This window comes from Pseudonaja textilis, chromosome 6 (genome assembly GCF_049901715.1).
Source record: "Pseudonaja textilis isolate UNSWEBS1 chromosome 6, rPseTex1.2, whole genome shotgun sequence".
Classification (NCBI taxonomy): Eukaryota; Metazoa; Chordata; class Lepidosauria; order Squamata; family Elapidae; genus Pseudonaja; species Pseudonaja textilis.
In genome coordinates, this window is record NC_141995.1 from 5216390 (window position 1) to 5234016 (window position 17627).

The 17627-nt window shown below is 45.8% G+C and overlaps 1 protein-coding gene across 6 annotated transcripts in view; it reads left to right on the forward strand.

Moving 5' to 3' along the window:
- DYSF (dysferlin) overlaps positions 1 to 17627 on the forward strand; it is a 181452-nt gene that overhangs the window by 11389 nt on the left and 152436 nt on the right. For 3 of the 6 annotated variants that reach the window (XM_087935714.1, XM_087935715.1, XM_087935717.1), the window contains exon 1: positions 5143 to 5282. The exons of the other annotated variants lie outside the window; for them this stretch is intronic. In XM_087935714.1, the coding sequence (XP_087791840.1) occupies positions 5189 to 5282 (94 nt within the window). In that variant the 5' untranslated portion in view covers positions 5143 to 5188. Of the gene's footprint in view, positions 1 to 5142; positions 5283 to 17627 lie in introns of those variants that run through there. 6 annotated transcript variants of the gene reach the window in all.

Genomic DNA, 17627 nt, shown 5'->3' on the forward strand with positions numbered 1-17627 from the left:
TCGTGCCAAAATTTCCGGGTGTTGCTAGAGCTTCCCATCTGGCTGGCAGGGTGAAGAGGAAACAGGAAAGGAACAAATTTTGGATGGAGAAAGGAAAAGTTGATGTGATTTTACAACTGTCCCAAACAGTCCACGTGGTCCAGCCATCTCATCATAAAAGGGTCAGAGGAGAAGTGAACAGGGTTTGTGTTGTGTGTGAGGAAACATCGCTCATCGATGTGGCTGCTACATCTTTCCATTGTGCTCATGTTCTGAGTCACTTAACAGAATAACAGAACAACAGAGTTGGAAGGGATCTCAGAGGTCTTCTAGTCCAACCCCACCCTGCTCTGGCAGGAAACCCTCTACTGCAGGCTTGTCCAACCCGCGGCCCAGGGGCCGCATGCGGCCCAGGTCGCCTCATAATGCGGCCCAGTGCCCACCCCAACCTTCATGCCAGAGCCAGCGAGGAGGAGGAGGAGAGGCAGGTGCGGGGCGGGGCGAGGCGAGCGCTAGGCCAAGCAGCAACAGAAAAGGCGGGCGCCATCAGAGCGCCACCTCCTGCTGTTGCTGCCGCCGCCACCGCCACCGCTTCTGCCCCTGCCGCCGCTTCTGCCCCCGCTGCCACTTCTGCCCCTGCCGCCGCTTCTGCCCCCACCACCGCTGCTGCTTCTTCCCCCACCAGCGCTGCTGCTTCTGCCCCCGCCGCCGCTTCTGCCCCTGCCACTTCTGCCCCTGCTGCCACTTCTGCTGCCACTGCCCCCGCCCCCGCCGCTTCTTCCCCTGTTGCTGCTTCTGCCCCCGCCGCCGCTGCTGCTTCTGCCTTCCAGTCCTGCCTCATCCAGCCGGGCCATTTGCAGGAGGAGAGGTAGGCGCGAGGCGGGCGAGCTTCCCCTGCAAAATTTGGCTGGAAAATAAACCGTGATAAAAAAACCATGATAATAAAACCGTGATAAAAATAAATAATTTTTAATAAATAATAAAAACATCTCACTAACTTCATTTCCAAATAAATTTAATATGTTAACTATGTTTTCTATGTTTTTTTTTTGGATGATCAGGTATCGTTACTGTTATTTTATTTTATGTGCGGCCCAAACCAAATTTTCATCTTCTAATGTGGCCCAGGGAAGGTGAAAGGTTGGACACCCCTGCTCTACTGTTTCTGACAAATGGCTGTCCAATCTCTTCTTAAAAACCTCCAGTGATGGAGCACCCATAACTTCTAGAGGCAAGCTGTTCCACTGGTCAATTGTCCTCAGGAAGTTTCTCCTTAATTCCAGGTTGCTTCTCTCTTTGATAAGTTTCCATCCGTTGCTTCTGGTCCTGCCTTCTGGTGCTTTGGAGAATAGCTTGACTGCCTCTTCTTTGGGGCAGCCCCTCAACTGCTGTTGTTGTTTTCTTGCAGATGTTTCACGACCCAGCTAGGGAACGTCATCAGTCGAGGGGCTGCCATCACTGTTATGATGTTTCCCCTAGACTTTCTTGTCTCTAGACTGGCCATACCAATTCCTGCAACCGTTCTTTATATATTTTTTTGCCTCCAGGCCTTTAATCATCTTAGTTGCTCTTTGCACTTTTCCCCCCCAAAATTAGAATTATTAGAATTAGAAGAACTTTATTGTCGTTGTACAAGTACAACGAAACTGTGGGTGCACCCCAGCAACTGTTCGCAATATAATAAAACCGAAGCACTTAAAAATGAAGATAAGAAAAATAGGGTACCCACGTCTCCATTTGCAATTGGAGAGTACAATATCTATGAATATACACAAAATATACATCTTAACATACTTGTTGTTAATGTGGTGACCAAAACTGGATGCAGTATTCCTTACTAAGGCTTTATAAAGCAGTACTAATACTTCACATGATTTTGATTCTAGGCCTCTGTTTATACAACCAAGGATTATATTAGCTTTTTTTGCCTGCTGCTGCACACGGCTGGCTCATGTTCAAGGGATTGTCCACTAGGACTCCAAGGTCTCTCTCAGAGCTACTGTTTTTGAACCAGATTTCACCTTCTCTGTACTTGTATCTTTGGTTTTTTTTGTGCCGAGGTGTAAAACCTTGCTTTTCTCCACATTAAATTTCATGTTGTTGGATAGGGCCCATTGTTCAAGTCTGTTAAGATCTTTTGAGGTCCTGGATTTGTCCTCTGGGGCTATTCCTGCTAGCTTACTGTCATCTGCAAATTGGATTAGTTCCTCTTCTATTCCTTCATCTAAATTATTTATGAAGATATCGAAGAGTCCTGGGCCTAAGACGGAACCTTGTGGCACCCCACTGCTTACTCTCCTCCATGTAGACTTAGACCCATTAAGGACTACTCATTGAGTACAGTTTGTCAGCCAGTTGGGAGTCCATCTAAGAAGTAGGTTGTGGTCTACTTTGTCAAATGCCTTGCTGAAGTCTAAGTATATGGTGTCCAGAGTATTTATCTGGTCTACTAATTTAGTCACTTTGTCAAAGAGTGAAATCAGATTGGTTTGGCATGATCTGTTTTTAACAAACCTGTGCTGGCTTTGCAATTCACAATTCACAAGGCAGAGCAGAAAATATTCTATTATTAAGCACCGGGTTCAGTTTCCGGCATATTGGAGAGGAAAGTAACATTTCCAGATTTTTATGACAAGATTCCCTTGATTATGTAAAGATCCATTGTGATAGAATGAATTTGGGAATTGTTGGGCTGAGCGGATCTTGGATACAGAGATTAAAATAGTATTTCTTAACTATAACAATTTGAAGATGTATGGACTTCAACTCCCAGAATTTTGGGAGTTCAAATCCACATATCTTCAAATAGTCAAGGTTGACAAACACTGAATAGACTAGACTAGAACAGAACAGAATAGAATTCTTTATTGGCCAAGTATGATTAGACACACAAGGAATTTGTCTTTGGTGCATAAGTTCTCAGTGTACATAAAAATACATTCATCAAGAATCATCAGATACAACACAGTGATAGTCATAGGATACTAAATAAGCAATCAAATCATACTAGGAACCTACATAAAACAATATAAATTGTAAAGATACAAGCAACAGGGTTATAGTCATAAGTGGGAGGAGATAGGTATTAGGAAGGATGAGAAGAAGAATAGTAATACAGTCTTAGTAATAGTTTGACAGTGTTGAGGGAATTATTTGTTTAGCAGAGTGATGGCATTCGGGAAAAAACTGTCCTTGCGTCTAGTTTTTCTGGTGTGCAATGCTGGATTAGAAAGGAAGAATTACATGGTCTTTTGAACTCGAAATTTTTCCAGTTTTCTAATCTGGACCTTGCGATGTGGACAGTGAAACTCAAACAAAGGTTACTTTCCAAGTTGCCTTACCTGTTTTGACATGGTGTGATTAAAGTGAGGACTATTCCCACCTCATATATGAAAGCTGGTTGAGTGACTTTGGGTCAGTCCTTCTCTCTCTCAGCCCAACTCACCTCACACAGTTGTTGTTCTGGGGAAAATAGGAAGGGGAGAGAGTCTTGGTATATTTGCCACCTTGAGTTGTTTACAATCCTCAGCCTTGGCTTTCTGAAAAGGCTTGAAAACCTGGGGTTTTTGGAGGTGGTTTTATTTTTTTATTTTATTTTTATTTGTCAAACACGTAGAAGATAACAAGTATAAGTATGAACATAAACATGAACAGAGAAAGTAAATACAGTTAAATGGAGACAGTAGGACAGGGATGGTAGGCACGCTGGTGCGCTTATGCACGCCCCCTTTAAGGACCTCTTGGGAATGGGGTGAGGTCCACGGTAGACAGTTTGAGGGTGAAGCTGTGAGGGGTTGAGGCTGTAACAGTGGAGTCGGGTAGCACGTTTCAGGCTAGTCAGGAAGAAGATCCCATCTGCACTCCATCTATGCATTGGTTCTTTTTATCCGTTTTAATATTCAACTTCAAACCTTTATAGTCAATGCGCAGCATGTGTACAATGAGATTGGCTGAGCCTCCCAATCTCATTGTACACATGCTGCGCATTGACAATAAAGGTATGAAATTGAATTAATGTTAACGGTTTCATTTGACGTCTGAAGTTTTAATGACACAAGCCTATCCTTGTTTTATTCTGTGATTTAGGGTACTGTAAGCCCCTTGGTAGAAAGATGGGGAGGCATAATCAATCAATAAAAATTAATAAAATAAATTGAATTAAACAAAAATAAAACAAAACATTAAAATATGATAAAATACAATTCAACACACCAACAAAAGAAAGTAAAATAATGAAATAAAAAGGTAAAATAAAATAATGAAATTAAAATAAAATAAAATAAAAATAAGGTAAAATACAGTTCAATACAGCAATAAAATAAAGTAAAAGAATAAAATAATAAAAATAATAAAAATAAAAATAATAAAATAATAAATAACAAAATAATGATAAAATAAAAAACAAAACAAAATAAAAAACAAAATAAAACAAAAAATAAGATAAAATACAATTCAATACAGCAATAAAATAAAGTAAAATATTAAATAATAAAAATAAGATAAAAATAAAATAAGATAAGATAAAATAGAATAAAATAAAATAAAGTAAAATATTAAATAATAAAAATAAGATAAAAATGAGATAAGATAAGATAAAATAAAATATAAAGTAAAGTAAGGTAAAGTAAAGTAATAAAATAAAATAAAATAAAATAAAATAAAATATTAAATAATAAAAATAAGATAAAAATGAGATAAGATAAGATAAAATAAAATAAAATATAAAATAAAGTAAAGTAAAGTAAAGTAAAGTAAAGTAAAGTAAAGTAAAGTAAAGTAAAAATAAAATAAAATAAAATAAAATAAAATAAAATAAAATAAAATAAAATAAAATAAAATAAAATAAAATAAAATAAATGAAATGCATGCCAGGAGCAGAACTGGCTGGGTGGGGAGGGCGGGGAAGAAAAGTGGGGGCATCTTCCCATCTGAAAGCCAGAATTTTTCCTCGGGACCATCGGCGCCGCGCGAGCATCCCCGCTTGCCACAACCTCCGAGCGCCCCCTGGAGGGATAACGCAGTTATCGCCTGGGCGCCTCCTGGTCCTGATGCTGCGCGTCCGCCCCTCGGCAGTGGGGAGGCGGGAGAAGAAGGCGGTCGGGGGCGAGGTGGGGCGGGGCTGCCCGGGGCGCGGACGGTCCGCTCCTCTCCTCTCGGCTTTCCTCCTTCTCTCCCCAAGAGCCGAGGCAGTGCCGCGACTGCCAGAGCCATGCTCCGCTGCGTGCTCCAGCGGGCCTGCAGCCTGCCCGGCTTGGAGCGGGGCGACAAACGCAGCGACCCGGTGGCCAGCTTGACTTTCCGAGGTGAGTCGCGACCCCGCAGCGGCCCGGGAAGGGACGGAGTCCCTGGTTTGGGAAGGGCAGGAACGGGCGAGTCCCGCACCCCCACCCCCTCCGCCTGACAGGGGTGCTGCATTCTGGTCCGGGTTTTATTGGGGTTCGCCTCCCCCCCCACCCGGAATTTGTGGACTCCAAAGCCCATCATCCCTACCAGTGGCCCTGTTGGGCGGGGGGGGAGGGTGAAAGGAGCGGAGCGGTAGGCAACGTTCAAAGTGACAATGAAGTTATTCTAAGTGGTACTCCAGCAGATGCGAAGGAGGGGCTCCAAGTGGCAGAAGTGGGGGAGATGGACCTGTCAATCAGCTCAGTCAATCAGCTCAACTTTGATTTGGCTCCGGGTCTTTTGTGTCGTTCTGGATCTTTTAATCTGTTCAGAGTTGTGGCGTGAGGTCGTGGGTTGTTCTACCTTTGGCCGGGCAGCCGCTCTGAGTCGGTAGAGAATGTTTGAAATCAAATGAATCATTCATTCATTCATTCGATCGATTGATCGATCGATCGATCACATAGATATCCTGTTTTGCCTGTGCTTTGGAGGGACCGGGAGGGCGGGTGAGAGCAGCTGATAGGAAGGAGAAGGGGATGGTAAGAAGAAGGAGTAAGAATCTCCCACTCGGACAGAGGCTGCTCCCTCTTCAATGGGCAGAGTAGGGGGGTTGTGCCAAGTGTCTTCCCTCCTCCTCCTCTTCCTCCTTCCGTCTCCTCCTCCTTCCTCCTCCTTTCTCCTCTTCCTCTTCCCTCCTCCTCCTTCCTCCTCCTCCTTCCTCCCCCTCTTGCTCCTTCCTCCTCTTCCTCCTTCCTCCTCCTCCTTCATAAATCCCACTCCCTTCTAGCACTGATGATGCTCCCTAGCTAGGTAATGGAACGTCTTTAAGAAAGGAACCAAAGTCAGAGAGCACCAAGGACCCCATCGTCATTAATTCTCCTCCTCCTCCTCCTCCTCCCTCCTCCTCCTCCTCCTCCTCCTCCTCCTCCTTCATAAATCCCACTCCCTTCTAGCACTGATGATGTTCCCTAGCTAGGTAATGGAACGTCTTTAAGAAAGGAACCAAAGTCAGAGAGCACCAAGGATCCCATCGTCATTAATTCTCTCCTCCTCCTCCTCCTCCTCCTCCTCCCTCCTCCTCCTCCTCCTCCTCCTCCTTCATAAATCCCACTCCCTTCTAGCACTGATTATGTTCCCTAGCTAGGTAATGGAACGTCTTTAAGAAAGCAACCAAGTCAGAGAGCACCAAGGACCCCATCGTCATTAATTCTCCTCCTCCTCCTCCTCCTCCTCCTCCTCCTCCTCCTCCTCCTCCTCCTCCTCCTCCTCCTCCTCCTCCCTCCTCCTCCTCCCTCCTCCTCCTCCTCTTCCCCATAAACCCCACTCCCTTCTAGCGCTGATGATGTTCCCTAGCGAGGTAATGAAACATCTGCAAGAAAGCAGCCAAGAAAGCAACCAAGGACCCCATAGTTGTCGTTCTCCTCCTCCTCCTCCTCTTCCCCATAAACCCCACTCCCTTCTAGCCCTGATGATGTTCCCTAGTTGGGTAATGAAACTTCTATAAGAAAAAAAATCAAGCTCAGAGAGCACCAAGCACCCCTCACTTCAACCCCAAATCTACAGATGTGCTCCTTTATTCGCATCAAAGCTCTGCCTGGTTTTTACGGACATCGCCCGCTGTTGGCTTTTTAAACTGTGCCCCGTGATTGCGTCCACAATCTACAAAGCAGGATAGTTCAGTTAGGTTAAAGGGGCTTCGGTTCCCGCAGGGTGGATTTTGAGGTTCTGTTAGGAGACGCGGAGGGAAAAGAATTTGTGATCTTGGGAGGAAAGCAAAGAATGTCCCAGCAGCTCCCGGAGAGGCCACGATGGAGTGAATTTTGCAGAAGAAACTTTGCTTTGTGGAGCCCACCAAAACCAGCCCACCAAAAAGGCAAGATCTCACGCGCCTTCCTTTTCTCCTGGGGCTTCAGCTCAGGTCTGGTGGAGACCCCTGGTTCTCCTCCCTTTTTCTCCTGGGTGTGCAGCCTCCGAGGGTGTGCAGCCTCCCTACTCTGGTGTGCAGCCTCCGAGGAAGGATGGCAGAGGTCTTCTCCTTCCAATCTTGGTGACAAAGCTGGCTGGGACAAATGAGCTCCAAAGAGCATGGAGAGGAGGCCAGGGGGTGGTTTGTCACCTTTAGGTCCCATGCAGAGGTGGTATTCAGCTGGTTCTGACCAGTTCTGGAGAACCAGTAGCGGAAATTTTGAGTAATTTGGAGAACCGGCCAATCCCACCTCTGACTGGCCCTGCCAACCCCATCTATTCTCCGCCTCCTGAGTCCCAGCTGATTGGCTGGGTCTTCTTTGGTTGCCCTGCCCAGGAGAACGGAGCTGGAAAGCAGGTTATAGTGGGGTGGGGAGGGAAGAGAGATTTTGCAGTAACCTTCCCCTGCCACGCCCACCAAGCCACGCCCACAGAACCGATAGTAAAAAAAAATTGAATCCCACAACTGGTTCCCACAAAGGATTCCTGGTCTCTGAAGAGGACCAGCAAATATTATGCCAGCTCTGGTTTCCTCTGCGGCTTGGCTCACTTGCTTGAATCACCAGCAACAACCAGGCTCGCCAGCCTCACTGTGACATTCCCTTCACCAGGGTGACCTCTGACACCGCTCTTTAATCAAAGTCAGACAGGCCACAATTCAACAGGCGCAGAGAGGCTAAAGCTTCCCTGACGATCAGTGCTAGGTGGATGGAATTAAATTTTTCTTTTTCCTTTGGAAGCCATTTCTTCACGCTCGCCATTTGAAAGAGAAATCCGAATTTAAGCGCGCAGACGCAAACAGGTTTGGAAGAGAAAGGATGAATGTGTCGATAGGCCGAGCGAACTCAATGGAGAAAAGACGGAAAGGATGGAAATGTTTGCACCTGCAGGCTCAAAACTTCACAGGGAAGGTGAAAGGAAGGAAGGCATCTCCTTGATCTCAGAATAGCAGAGTTGGAAGGGACCTTGGAGGTCTTCTAGTCTGACCCCCTGCTCAGACAGGAAGCCCTCTACCACGTCAGACAAAGGGTTGTCCAATTTTTATTTTATTTAGTTTAGTTTAGTGTAGTTTGTCAAGCATGTATGAGAAAACAAGTCTAAGTATGAACATAACCTATAAACATATAAGTATAAGCAGGTTATACGTAATAAATGAGTACGAATAAATGGGAACAGTAGGACAGGGACAGTAGGCACACTGGTGCACTTATGCGCACCCTTTAAGGACCTCTTAGGAATGGAGTGAGATCCATGGGAGATCTCCTCCTCCTCTTCTTCCTTCCTCTTCCTCTTCCTCCTCCTCTTCCTCTTCTTTTCTTCTCCTCCTCCTCCTTTTCCTCTTCTTCTTCTTCTTCTTCTTCTTCTTCTTCTCTCCTCCTCCTCCTCCTCCTCCTCCTCCTCCTCCTCCTCCTCCTCCTCCTCCTCCTCCTCCTCCTCCTCCTCCTCCTCCTCCTCTCTTCTTCTTCTTCTTCTTCTTCTTCTTCTTCTTCTTCTTCTTCTTCTTCTTCTTCTTCTTCTTCTTCTTCTTCTTCTTCTTCTTCTTCTTCTCCTTCCCCTTCCCTCCCCTCCTCCTCCTCCTCCTCCTCCTCCTCCTCCTCCTCCTCCTCCTCCTCTTCTTCTTCTTCTTCTTCTTCTTCTTCTTCTTCTTCTTCTTCTTCTTCTTCTTCTTCTTCTTCTTCTTCTTCTTCTTCTTCTTCTTCTTCTTCTTTCTTCTTCTTCCTCTTCCTCTTCCTCTTCCTCCTCCTCCTCCTTTTCCCCTCCTCTTCCTTCTCCTCCTCCTCCTCCTCCTCCTCCTTCTTTCTTTTCTTCTCCTTCTCCTTCTCCTCCTCCTCCACTTCCTCCTCTTCTTCCTCCTCCTCCTCCCCTATTACCATTGTCATTCCAAACAGAAGGAAAAGTTAAGATGTGGAATCAGAAAATGCCAGCACTGTAGGATGGTAGGCATGCTGGTGCGCTTATGCACTCCCTCACAGACCTCCTAAGAACGGAGTGAGGTCAACGGTAGACAGTTTAAGGTTCAAGTTTTGAGGGTTTGAAGATGTAACAACGGAGTCAGGTAGGGCGTTCCAGGCATTGACCACTCATTGTTGCTGAAGTCGTATTTTCTGCATTCGAGTTTGGAGCGGTTTACCTTGAGTTTGCATCTGTTGTTTCTTAAAAACTTCCAATGTTGGAGTATTCCTAACTCCCTGGAAATAAAATATTAAAGTGCAGAGAAATCTGAGGGACATCCAAGCTGATCTTGTCTAGTGTAACATGCAGTTGTGACCGCTGCCACGAACAGAAAGACTAAGGAAGAAAAAAGCTGTTGCCTTTAATTGTGGTGCCAAGGAAAATTTACAGCGAACAGAGGAGGTTATCAGAAGATCAGATCACTTTGCAGTACCAGCGGCGTCTGCAGGAAGTCCAAAAAAAGTCAAGATGGCAGCAATGGCTGTGGGTTCAAAGCTCCCCATGGCACCAATAAAGAGAAATAGGAGTTCAGCTGCATGGTTGTGGTTGCCCTCTTGCCTTTGGGGATCCCACCTCTGCAGACGCCCTCACATTACATAAATGATCGTCCAGCCTGCTCCCCCGGAGCGTTGATGAGTCTTATCTGACATATTTGGGGCGCTTCATGCAAATATGTAGGTGAAGAAGACTCCGATCCCCCAAAGGGGGCGTTGGCAAGCAGGAATGGAGAAGGTCTCCTAGGGACATCCCTGGAGGCCAGTTTGGGAGACAGGAGGATCCTCAGAGCAGAGAGAGAGAGACCAGAACTTAATGGAACAACAATAACTATCTCACTGAACCTTCAAAGATGGTGTTGTGGCCCGCCGGCAGCTAGCTAGACAGTGAGGAGGTTGGAGAGGAACCTGGGCCAGTCCTGGAGGCTGAGGAAGGCCTTGATGAGGGCTCTGCATCAGAGGTAGAGATTGGGCTGGGGCAGGCAGGCAGTCATCAGCTGCCTTCGGGCTCAGGCAGCAGTGATGCGGGGGAGCTTCTGGAACTGGTTTCCAAGCCTGTGCATGCGCAGAGCTGCCAAAAGACAAGAACAATTACAAACTAAGGGTCGACGTGGGAGTAAGGCCACAGGTGGACGGTGAATGGCTCCTCCCATGGGGATTAAAAGAAGGGCAAAAGGGGAGGGGGCTTTTGCAGGAAACGATTCGTTCGTTGCGGCAGTGTGAAGATCTGTCTGTGCACCTCAGAGACTCTGTGCCGAGCCCTTCCTTGTCAGCACTGCGTTTGGACATATTTACCAAGCTAGATAAGGTCTGTGCTCCTAATTACACCCTTGAAAGACTGTTTGCCAGGCCTTTGGCGGAATGTGAATGCAAGAAATTCACCTTCATTTAATCAAAGGGGTTTTGCTGGGACAAAGAGTCCGCTTAGTGCTTTTGGGGGAAGCCTGGGACAGAGCAGACGGGGTATCCTTGGCTGATGGTTGCTTCCATTTATGGACCGGGTGATTTGGAGAGAGGAAGAGAAGGTCCCACATGGCTTTCTCTGCAGTGCATCTGATGCTCTTGGGGGGGGCAGATCTCCTTGTCCTCCCCACACCCTTCCCTTATCTTCCAGGGGGGTTCCCTGCTTGTTCCTTCTTAGGGGTTTTGAAAGAGCCCTTTCATGTAGAGAGAAAAGCCGGTGGCCAGTTACATTAGGGAAAGTCCAACGGAAGGGGAAAACGGGTATTTAATTTGTCTTCCTTCAAGAGTGGGAGCCAAGGTTTTCTCAGGAAGGGAAGTTCCAAATCCCAATCTTTCTCTTCTTCCAGAGGTGATGGCGACGCGGGCCTCGTCCTTAACTAGCTTTCTGATTAATCAGGGCCAATTTCCTCCAATTATGTGCTTGATTTGGTCTTTTAAAATATGACTCCCATGATAGCGAAGAGAATGCAAACACGGCCAGACTGGAAGAATTAAGACTCTGGTTGCAGAGTGAAGAAGTTCCGTGCTGCAGTTGTAAAATATAAAATACCTATTTTTTTTCTCTCTCTCTCTCTCTCTCTCTCTCCCTCTCTCCCTCTCTGTCGTTCTCTCTCTCCCTTTCTCTCTCTTCCTCTCTTCCTTTTCCTCCTTTTCCCTCTCTTTGTGTGAAGGGTGAAGGATGTGTGCTTGTGTTTATTTTCATGGTCAGGGTCATGATGTGCGCTGAAGATGGTGTTTAATTTCGTTGTAAGAGGTGCAATGACAATAAAGTAAACTAAACTAAACTTTCTCTCTCTCCCTTTCTCTCCCTCTCTCTGTCTCCCTCCCTTCCTCTCTCCCTCTCTCTCCCTCCCTCTCTCATTTGTTGTGTGTGTGTGTTTGTTTTGTGTGTGTGTGTGTGAGAGAGAGAGAGAGAGAGAGAAGGAGGATTACAAATATTTGTTCAATGACCATTCAAAGCCGCAGCTGCAGTGAAAGAAGTGACTTATAAGCATTTTTCACATTTATGACCATTGCACCACGTTGACCATGGTGGTGCTAGGAGCTGTGGTGGTGCAGTGGTGAGAAAACAGTATTGCAGGCTAATTCACTGCTCACTCCAGCAGTTCGATCACAACTGGCTCCAGGTTGACTCAGCCTTCCATCCTTCACAGGTGGGTAAACTGAGGACCCAGACTGTTGGGGGAAGGAGGCTGACTCTGTGTAAACCACTTAGAAGGTATTCTGTTGGTGCTACTCCATCCCTATTCCTAAATGTTAACTATGTGTTCATGTGTACCCCCAATTAACTTCAACATAGGAGAGAAAGAAGGAAGGAAGGAAGGAAGGAAGGAAGGAAGGAAGAAAAAGAAAGAAAAGAAGAAAGGAAGGAAAGAAAGAAAGAAAGAAAGAAAAAGAAAGAAAGAAAGAAAGAAAGAAAGAAAGAAAGAAAGAAAAGAAAAAGTGTAAATGTGTTCATGTGAATCCCAAGCTAACTTCAACATAGGAGAGAAGGAAGGAAGGAAGGAAGGAAGGAAGGAAGGAAGGAAGAAAAAGAAAGAAAAGAAGAAAGGAAGGAAGGAAAGAAAGAAGGAAAAGAAAGAAAGAAAGAAAGAAAGAAAGAAAGAAAGAAAGAAAGAAAGAAAAAGTGTAAATGTGTTCATGTGAATCCCAAGCTAACTTCAACATAGGAGAGAAGGAAGGAAGGAAGGAAGGAAGGAAGGAAGAAAAAGAAAGAAAAGAAGAAAGGAAGGAAAGAAAGAAAGAAAGAAAGTAAATGTGTTTATGTGAATCCCAAGCTAACTTCAACATAGGAGAGAAGGAAGGAAGGAAGGAAGGAAGGAAGAAAAGAAAGAAAAGAAAGGAAGGAACGAAAGAAAGAAAGAAAAGAAAGAAAAAGTGTAAATGTGTTCATGTGAACCCCAAACTAACTTCAACATAGGAGAGAAGGAAGGAGGAGGAAAGGAAGGAGGGAAGAAAGAAAAGAAGAAAGAAAGAAAGGAAAGAAGGGAAGGAAGGAATGAAAAAGAAAGAAAGAAAGAAAGAAAGAAAGGAAAAAAGGAAAGGAAGGAAAGAAGAAAGTAAGTAAGAAAGAGTGTAAATGTGTTCATGTGAATCCCCAACAACTTCAACATGGGAGAGAAGGAAGGAGGGAAGAGGAGGAAGGGAAAGAAAAGAAGTAAGAAAGAAAAGAAGAAAGAAAGAAAGGAAGGAAGGGAAGGAAAGAAGGGAGGGAAGGAAAGAAAAGAAAGAAAAAGTGTAAATATGTTCATGTGAATTCCCAACTAACTTCCACATAGGAGAGAAGGAAGGAAGAAAGGAAAGAAAGGAAAGAAAGAAAAGAAAGAAAGAAAGTGTATATATGTGTTCAGGTGAACCCCCAACTAACTTCAGCCTAGTTTAGTGAAGTAACCCAAGTCCCTGGTTTTTAACAGCACTCTGGCTTCGTCCCCTTAGCCTGTGTTCACACAACTAACTGGCCCACCCCTTAGACCCTGTTGGTGGTGGTCTGCCCGTCTCTTTCACTGCCTGCCTGGGTGTCGTGTTCTTCTTCCTCCTCCTCCAAAGATCCCAAGTGCATTTCCACCGGGGGTGTGTGTGGGGGTGTGGGGGTGGGTGGGAATGTTATGCATGGCACTCTTGGCAAGGCTGGAACCTAAGATTCAGAAATGCGGATTGCAGTTTCACTTGCATGAGAATCTGGGGTGGGATGGGGGAGGAACAAGAGGAATCCTGCAAAAGAAAGCCTGGCTGCCTGTTCCCCTCCTCCTCCTCCTCCTCCTCCTCCTCCCCCACCCTGCTCTGGAAGAAAATAGAGACCCTTGGCTAAATGGGACCCCCTTCTATTTTTGCTCCCAACCTGTTCGCCAAGACTGGGCAGGCGCCTTTCCGCCTTGCTGAAGACTCAGATTTGGGGGGAGGTCAAAATTGCATTCCGGTCTTTGACCAGCCTAAAGTGCAAAGAGCAGCCCCAACCCTGGAGAATAAGAATGAAGAAGAATCCGCAATGCCATTATCCTAAGTTTAAAAAAAAAGAGAAAGTATTCAGCTTGTTACAAGGGAAATAAATAACTTGGGGAAACAATAACAAGTAACGAATTAACTACAGCTGTGTGTGTGTGTTTGGTACTGCATCCAGTTTTGGTCACCACACTATAAAAAGGATCTTGAGGCTCTAGAACAGGTGTCCAACCTTGGCAACTTTAAGACTTGTGGATTAACTCCCAGAATTCCTCAGCCAGCTTTGCTTTGCTGGCTGCGGAATTCTGGGAGTTGAAGTCCACAAGTCTTAAAGTTGTCAAGGTTGGACACCCTGCTCTAGAAAGAGTGCAGAGAAGAGGATGATGGCGGGCGCTGGAGGATAAAACATATGAAGAACGGTTGCAGGAACTGGGCCTGGTTAGTCTAGTGGAGAGAAGGACCAGGGGAGACAGGAGAGCAGTCTTCCAGTATTTGAGGGGCTGCCACAGAGAGGAGGAAGGAGTCAAGCTATTTTCTAAAACACCAGAAGGCCAGACAAGGAATAATGGATGGAAACTGACCAAGGAGAGATTCAACCTGGAAATAAGGAGGAAATTTTCTGACAGGGAGAACAATCAACCCATGGAACAGAAGTTGCCCCTGGAAGTTATGGGAACTTCATCACTTGAGACTTTCAAGAAGAGATTGGACTGCCATCTGTCAGAAACGGTGTAGGGTCTCCTGCTTGGGCAGGGGGGTGGACTAGATGACCTACAAGGTCCCTTCCATCTCTGATCATATGTTATCTGGACTAGATGACTCCCTAAGGTCCCTCCCAACCCTGTTATTCTGCTATTCCCATGTTTATTGTTTATTCATTCAATTTATTATGTGCGTTATAATAAACGTGCGCTATTGAGTTTTCAGTCTTTTATCTGCTCCTGCTGGTGACGATCAGTTCAGTTTGTGTTCTCTTTTTTCTACAAACCCACCCTGCAGTGCAAGAACCCTTTTTAAACCCGCGTTGCTCTGCATGCCTTTCTGGGAAACGTGGCTGCGGAGTGACCATATATAGCTTGCCTTCAGTTCAGCTGCTGGACGGGGAGGAGATGGGGAGGGGGAGGGGGAGAGGAAGGGAGGGAGGGAGGGAGGGAGGGGGGGATGTCTGGCTGCCGCTGCCCCAGACGAACCTTCCTCCAGCCTTTTTGGCCCTATTGTTCTGGGCTCCTGGTTTAGGAGTCACTTCCTTTTCCTTTGGAGGTGTTTGAGCGGAGCCTGGCGTTGGCCGAGGCGCTTGGCCCAACCTCCCAGGGGCTCTGCGTGTGTGTTTCGATCGGAGCCGAGAGGCTCTGCTTAATTTATGGGCTGGCCGAAGGAAATATTCCGCACGCAAGAAGGGCCCAAGATAGAATTTGGAGCAACTGCCAGATGAGCTGTGTTAACCCTCTCCAAGCACCGGATGCCAATCCAGACGAGGCTAGGTTGAATGGGCAGGTCCCCCCCTGTAATCAACGGGTTCCGGGGCTGCATCACGTTGCAAAAAAACGGGGGTTGAGACATTGGAAAACAAAGTGCAGAGAAGAGCAACGAAGAAGATTAAAGGCCTGGAGACTAAAACATACAAAGAACAGTTGCAGGGTTTGGGTTTGGCTAGTCTAGAGAAAAGGAGGACTGGGGAGAGGGACACATGACAAGAGAGATAACAGAATAACAGAGTTGGAACTTGGAAGGGACCTTGGAGGTCTTCTAGTCCAGCCCCCTGCTCAAAGCAGAAGACCTTATATAATTCCAGACAAATGCTTCTCCAATCTCTTCTTAAAAAAACCTCCAGGGTGGGAGCCCGCACAACTTCTGGTGGCGAGCTGTTCCACCGGTTAATTGTTTTCATTGTTAAGAAATTTCTCCTAGCAGTCTTCCACTATTTGAGGGGCTGCCCCAAAGAAGAGGAGGTCAATCTATTCTCCAAAGCATCTCAAGGCAGGACAAGAAGCAATGGGTGGGGAAACTAATTAAGAAGAGAAGCAACCAGGAATAAGGGACGTTAGGTTGAGCAGGTCTAGTGGTTAAGGCAATTCAGGGTTGAACTGCAGGGCCCTGGGTTCCTTTTGAGCTTGATGGTTCTCTTGCAGACCTTTCATGACCCAACTAGGTGGCGTCATCAGTGCAAGAAGGGAGTGGGATTTGCAGAAAGGAGGAGGACTGTGGAGTCCTTAATGCTGTCTGATCTTGGTAGTTTTCTTGCAGACATTTCATAACCCAACTAGGTAACATCATCAGTACTAGAAGGGACTGGAGTTTGAGGTCAGGAGAAGGAAAATGAGAGGAGGGCTGTGGGATCCTGGTGCTCTCTGAGTTTGGTTGTTTTCTTTAAGATGTTTCATGACCCATCTAGGTACATCATCAGTACTAGAAGGGACTGGAGTTTGCCAGAAAGGAAAATGAGGAATGGGATCCTGGTGCTCTCTGGTTTGGTTGTTTTCTTTAGATGTTTCAGGACCCATCTACGGAATGTCATCAGGCCAGGGGAGGAATTTGCAGGAGGAGGAGGAGGAGGAGGAGGAGGAGGAGGAGGAGGAGGAGGAGGAGAACTGTGGGGTCCTTGGTGCTCTCTGAACTTAGTAGTTTTCTTGCTGATGTTTCATGGCCCATCTAGTGAACATCATCAGTGCTAGAAGAGAGGGGGTTTGTTTGGGAGGAGGAGGAGGAGGAGGAGGAGGAGGAGGAGGAGGAAGAGGAGGAGGAAGACTGTGGGATCCTTGATACCCTTTGAGCTTGGTAGTTTTCTTGGAGACATTTCATGACTCAACTAGGGAACATCATCAGTTCTAGAAGGGGTGGGATTTGCCCTCTATTTGTATACAAGTGGCTTGTCCTGTCAGTGTTGTTGGGAATGTTGCTTTCTTCTTGGTGTCAACTTTGGTTGATAGGTTGTGCTGTGGGAATTCCTACAGAGAATCCTTGACTTATTTTATTTATTTATTTTTGTCAACTGCTTACCAGATAATAGGCATAAGTATAAACATAGTTATGAATACATGAAATGGGTACATATAAGAAAAAAATAAAAGAAGCAATAGGACAGGGACGGTAGGCACGATTGGTGCGCTTATGCACGCCCCCTACAGACCTCTTAGGAATGGGGTGAGGTCAATAGTAGACAGTCTAAGGTTAAAGTTTTTGGGGTTTGGGGAAGAAACCACAGAGTCAGGTAGAGGATTCCAGACATTGACCGCTCTGTTGCTGAAGTTGTATTTCCTACAATCAAGTTTGGTGAGATTAACCTGGAGTTTGTATCTATTGTTTTCTCTTGTGTTGTTACGATTGAAACTGAAGTATTCATTTGCAGGTAGGACATTGCAATGTATGATTTTATATACTATACTTAGATCAGACCGAAGGCGGCGTAGTTCTAGGTTTTCTATGTCTAGAATTTCGAGTCTGGTGGCATAAGGTATTCTGCAATGAGTAGAGGGTTGGAGAACTCTTCTTGGGAAATATTTCTGGACTTTCTCAACTGTGTTAACATCAGATACATAATGTGGGTTCCAGACTGACGAGCTGTATTCGAGTATTGGTCTAGCAAATGTTTTGTATGCTCTAGTTAGTAGTGTGATATTACCAGAGAAAAAGCTACGTAGGATTAGGTTAACAACTCTTAATGCCTTTTTGGCTATGTAGTTGCAGTGGGCTCCAGCACTTAGATCATTAGAGATGAGTACTCCAAGGTCCTTGACAGAGTTTGGATCATCAACAAGGTCTTGACTATTCAGCCTGTTATGATCACAATGGGGATCAGAATGTGTACTGCTAAGCAATAACGGTCATTAAGTGAGTCTAGTCCAGGTAGCGCATGAACCAAATCCTATCCTCTGACTTCACCTCCACCCCCGACTTCTGCCCGCAAGAATATTTCTTGGAACCAACTGTCCCTGGGGTGAGGTGGGGTGGAGG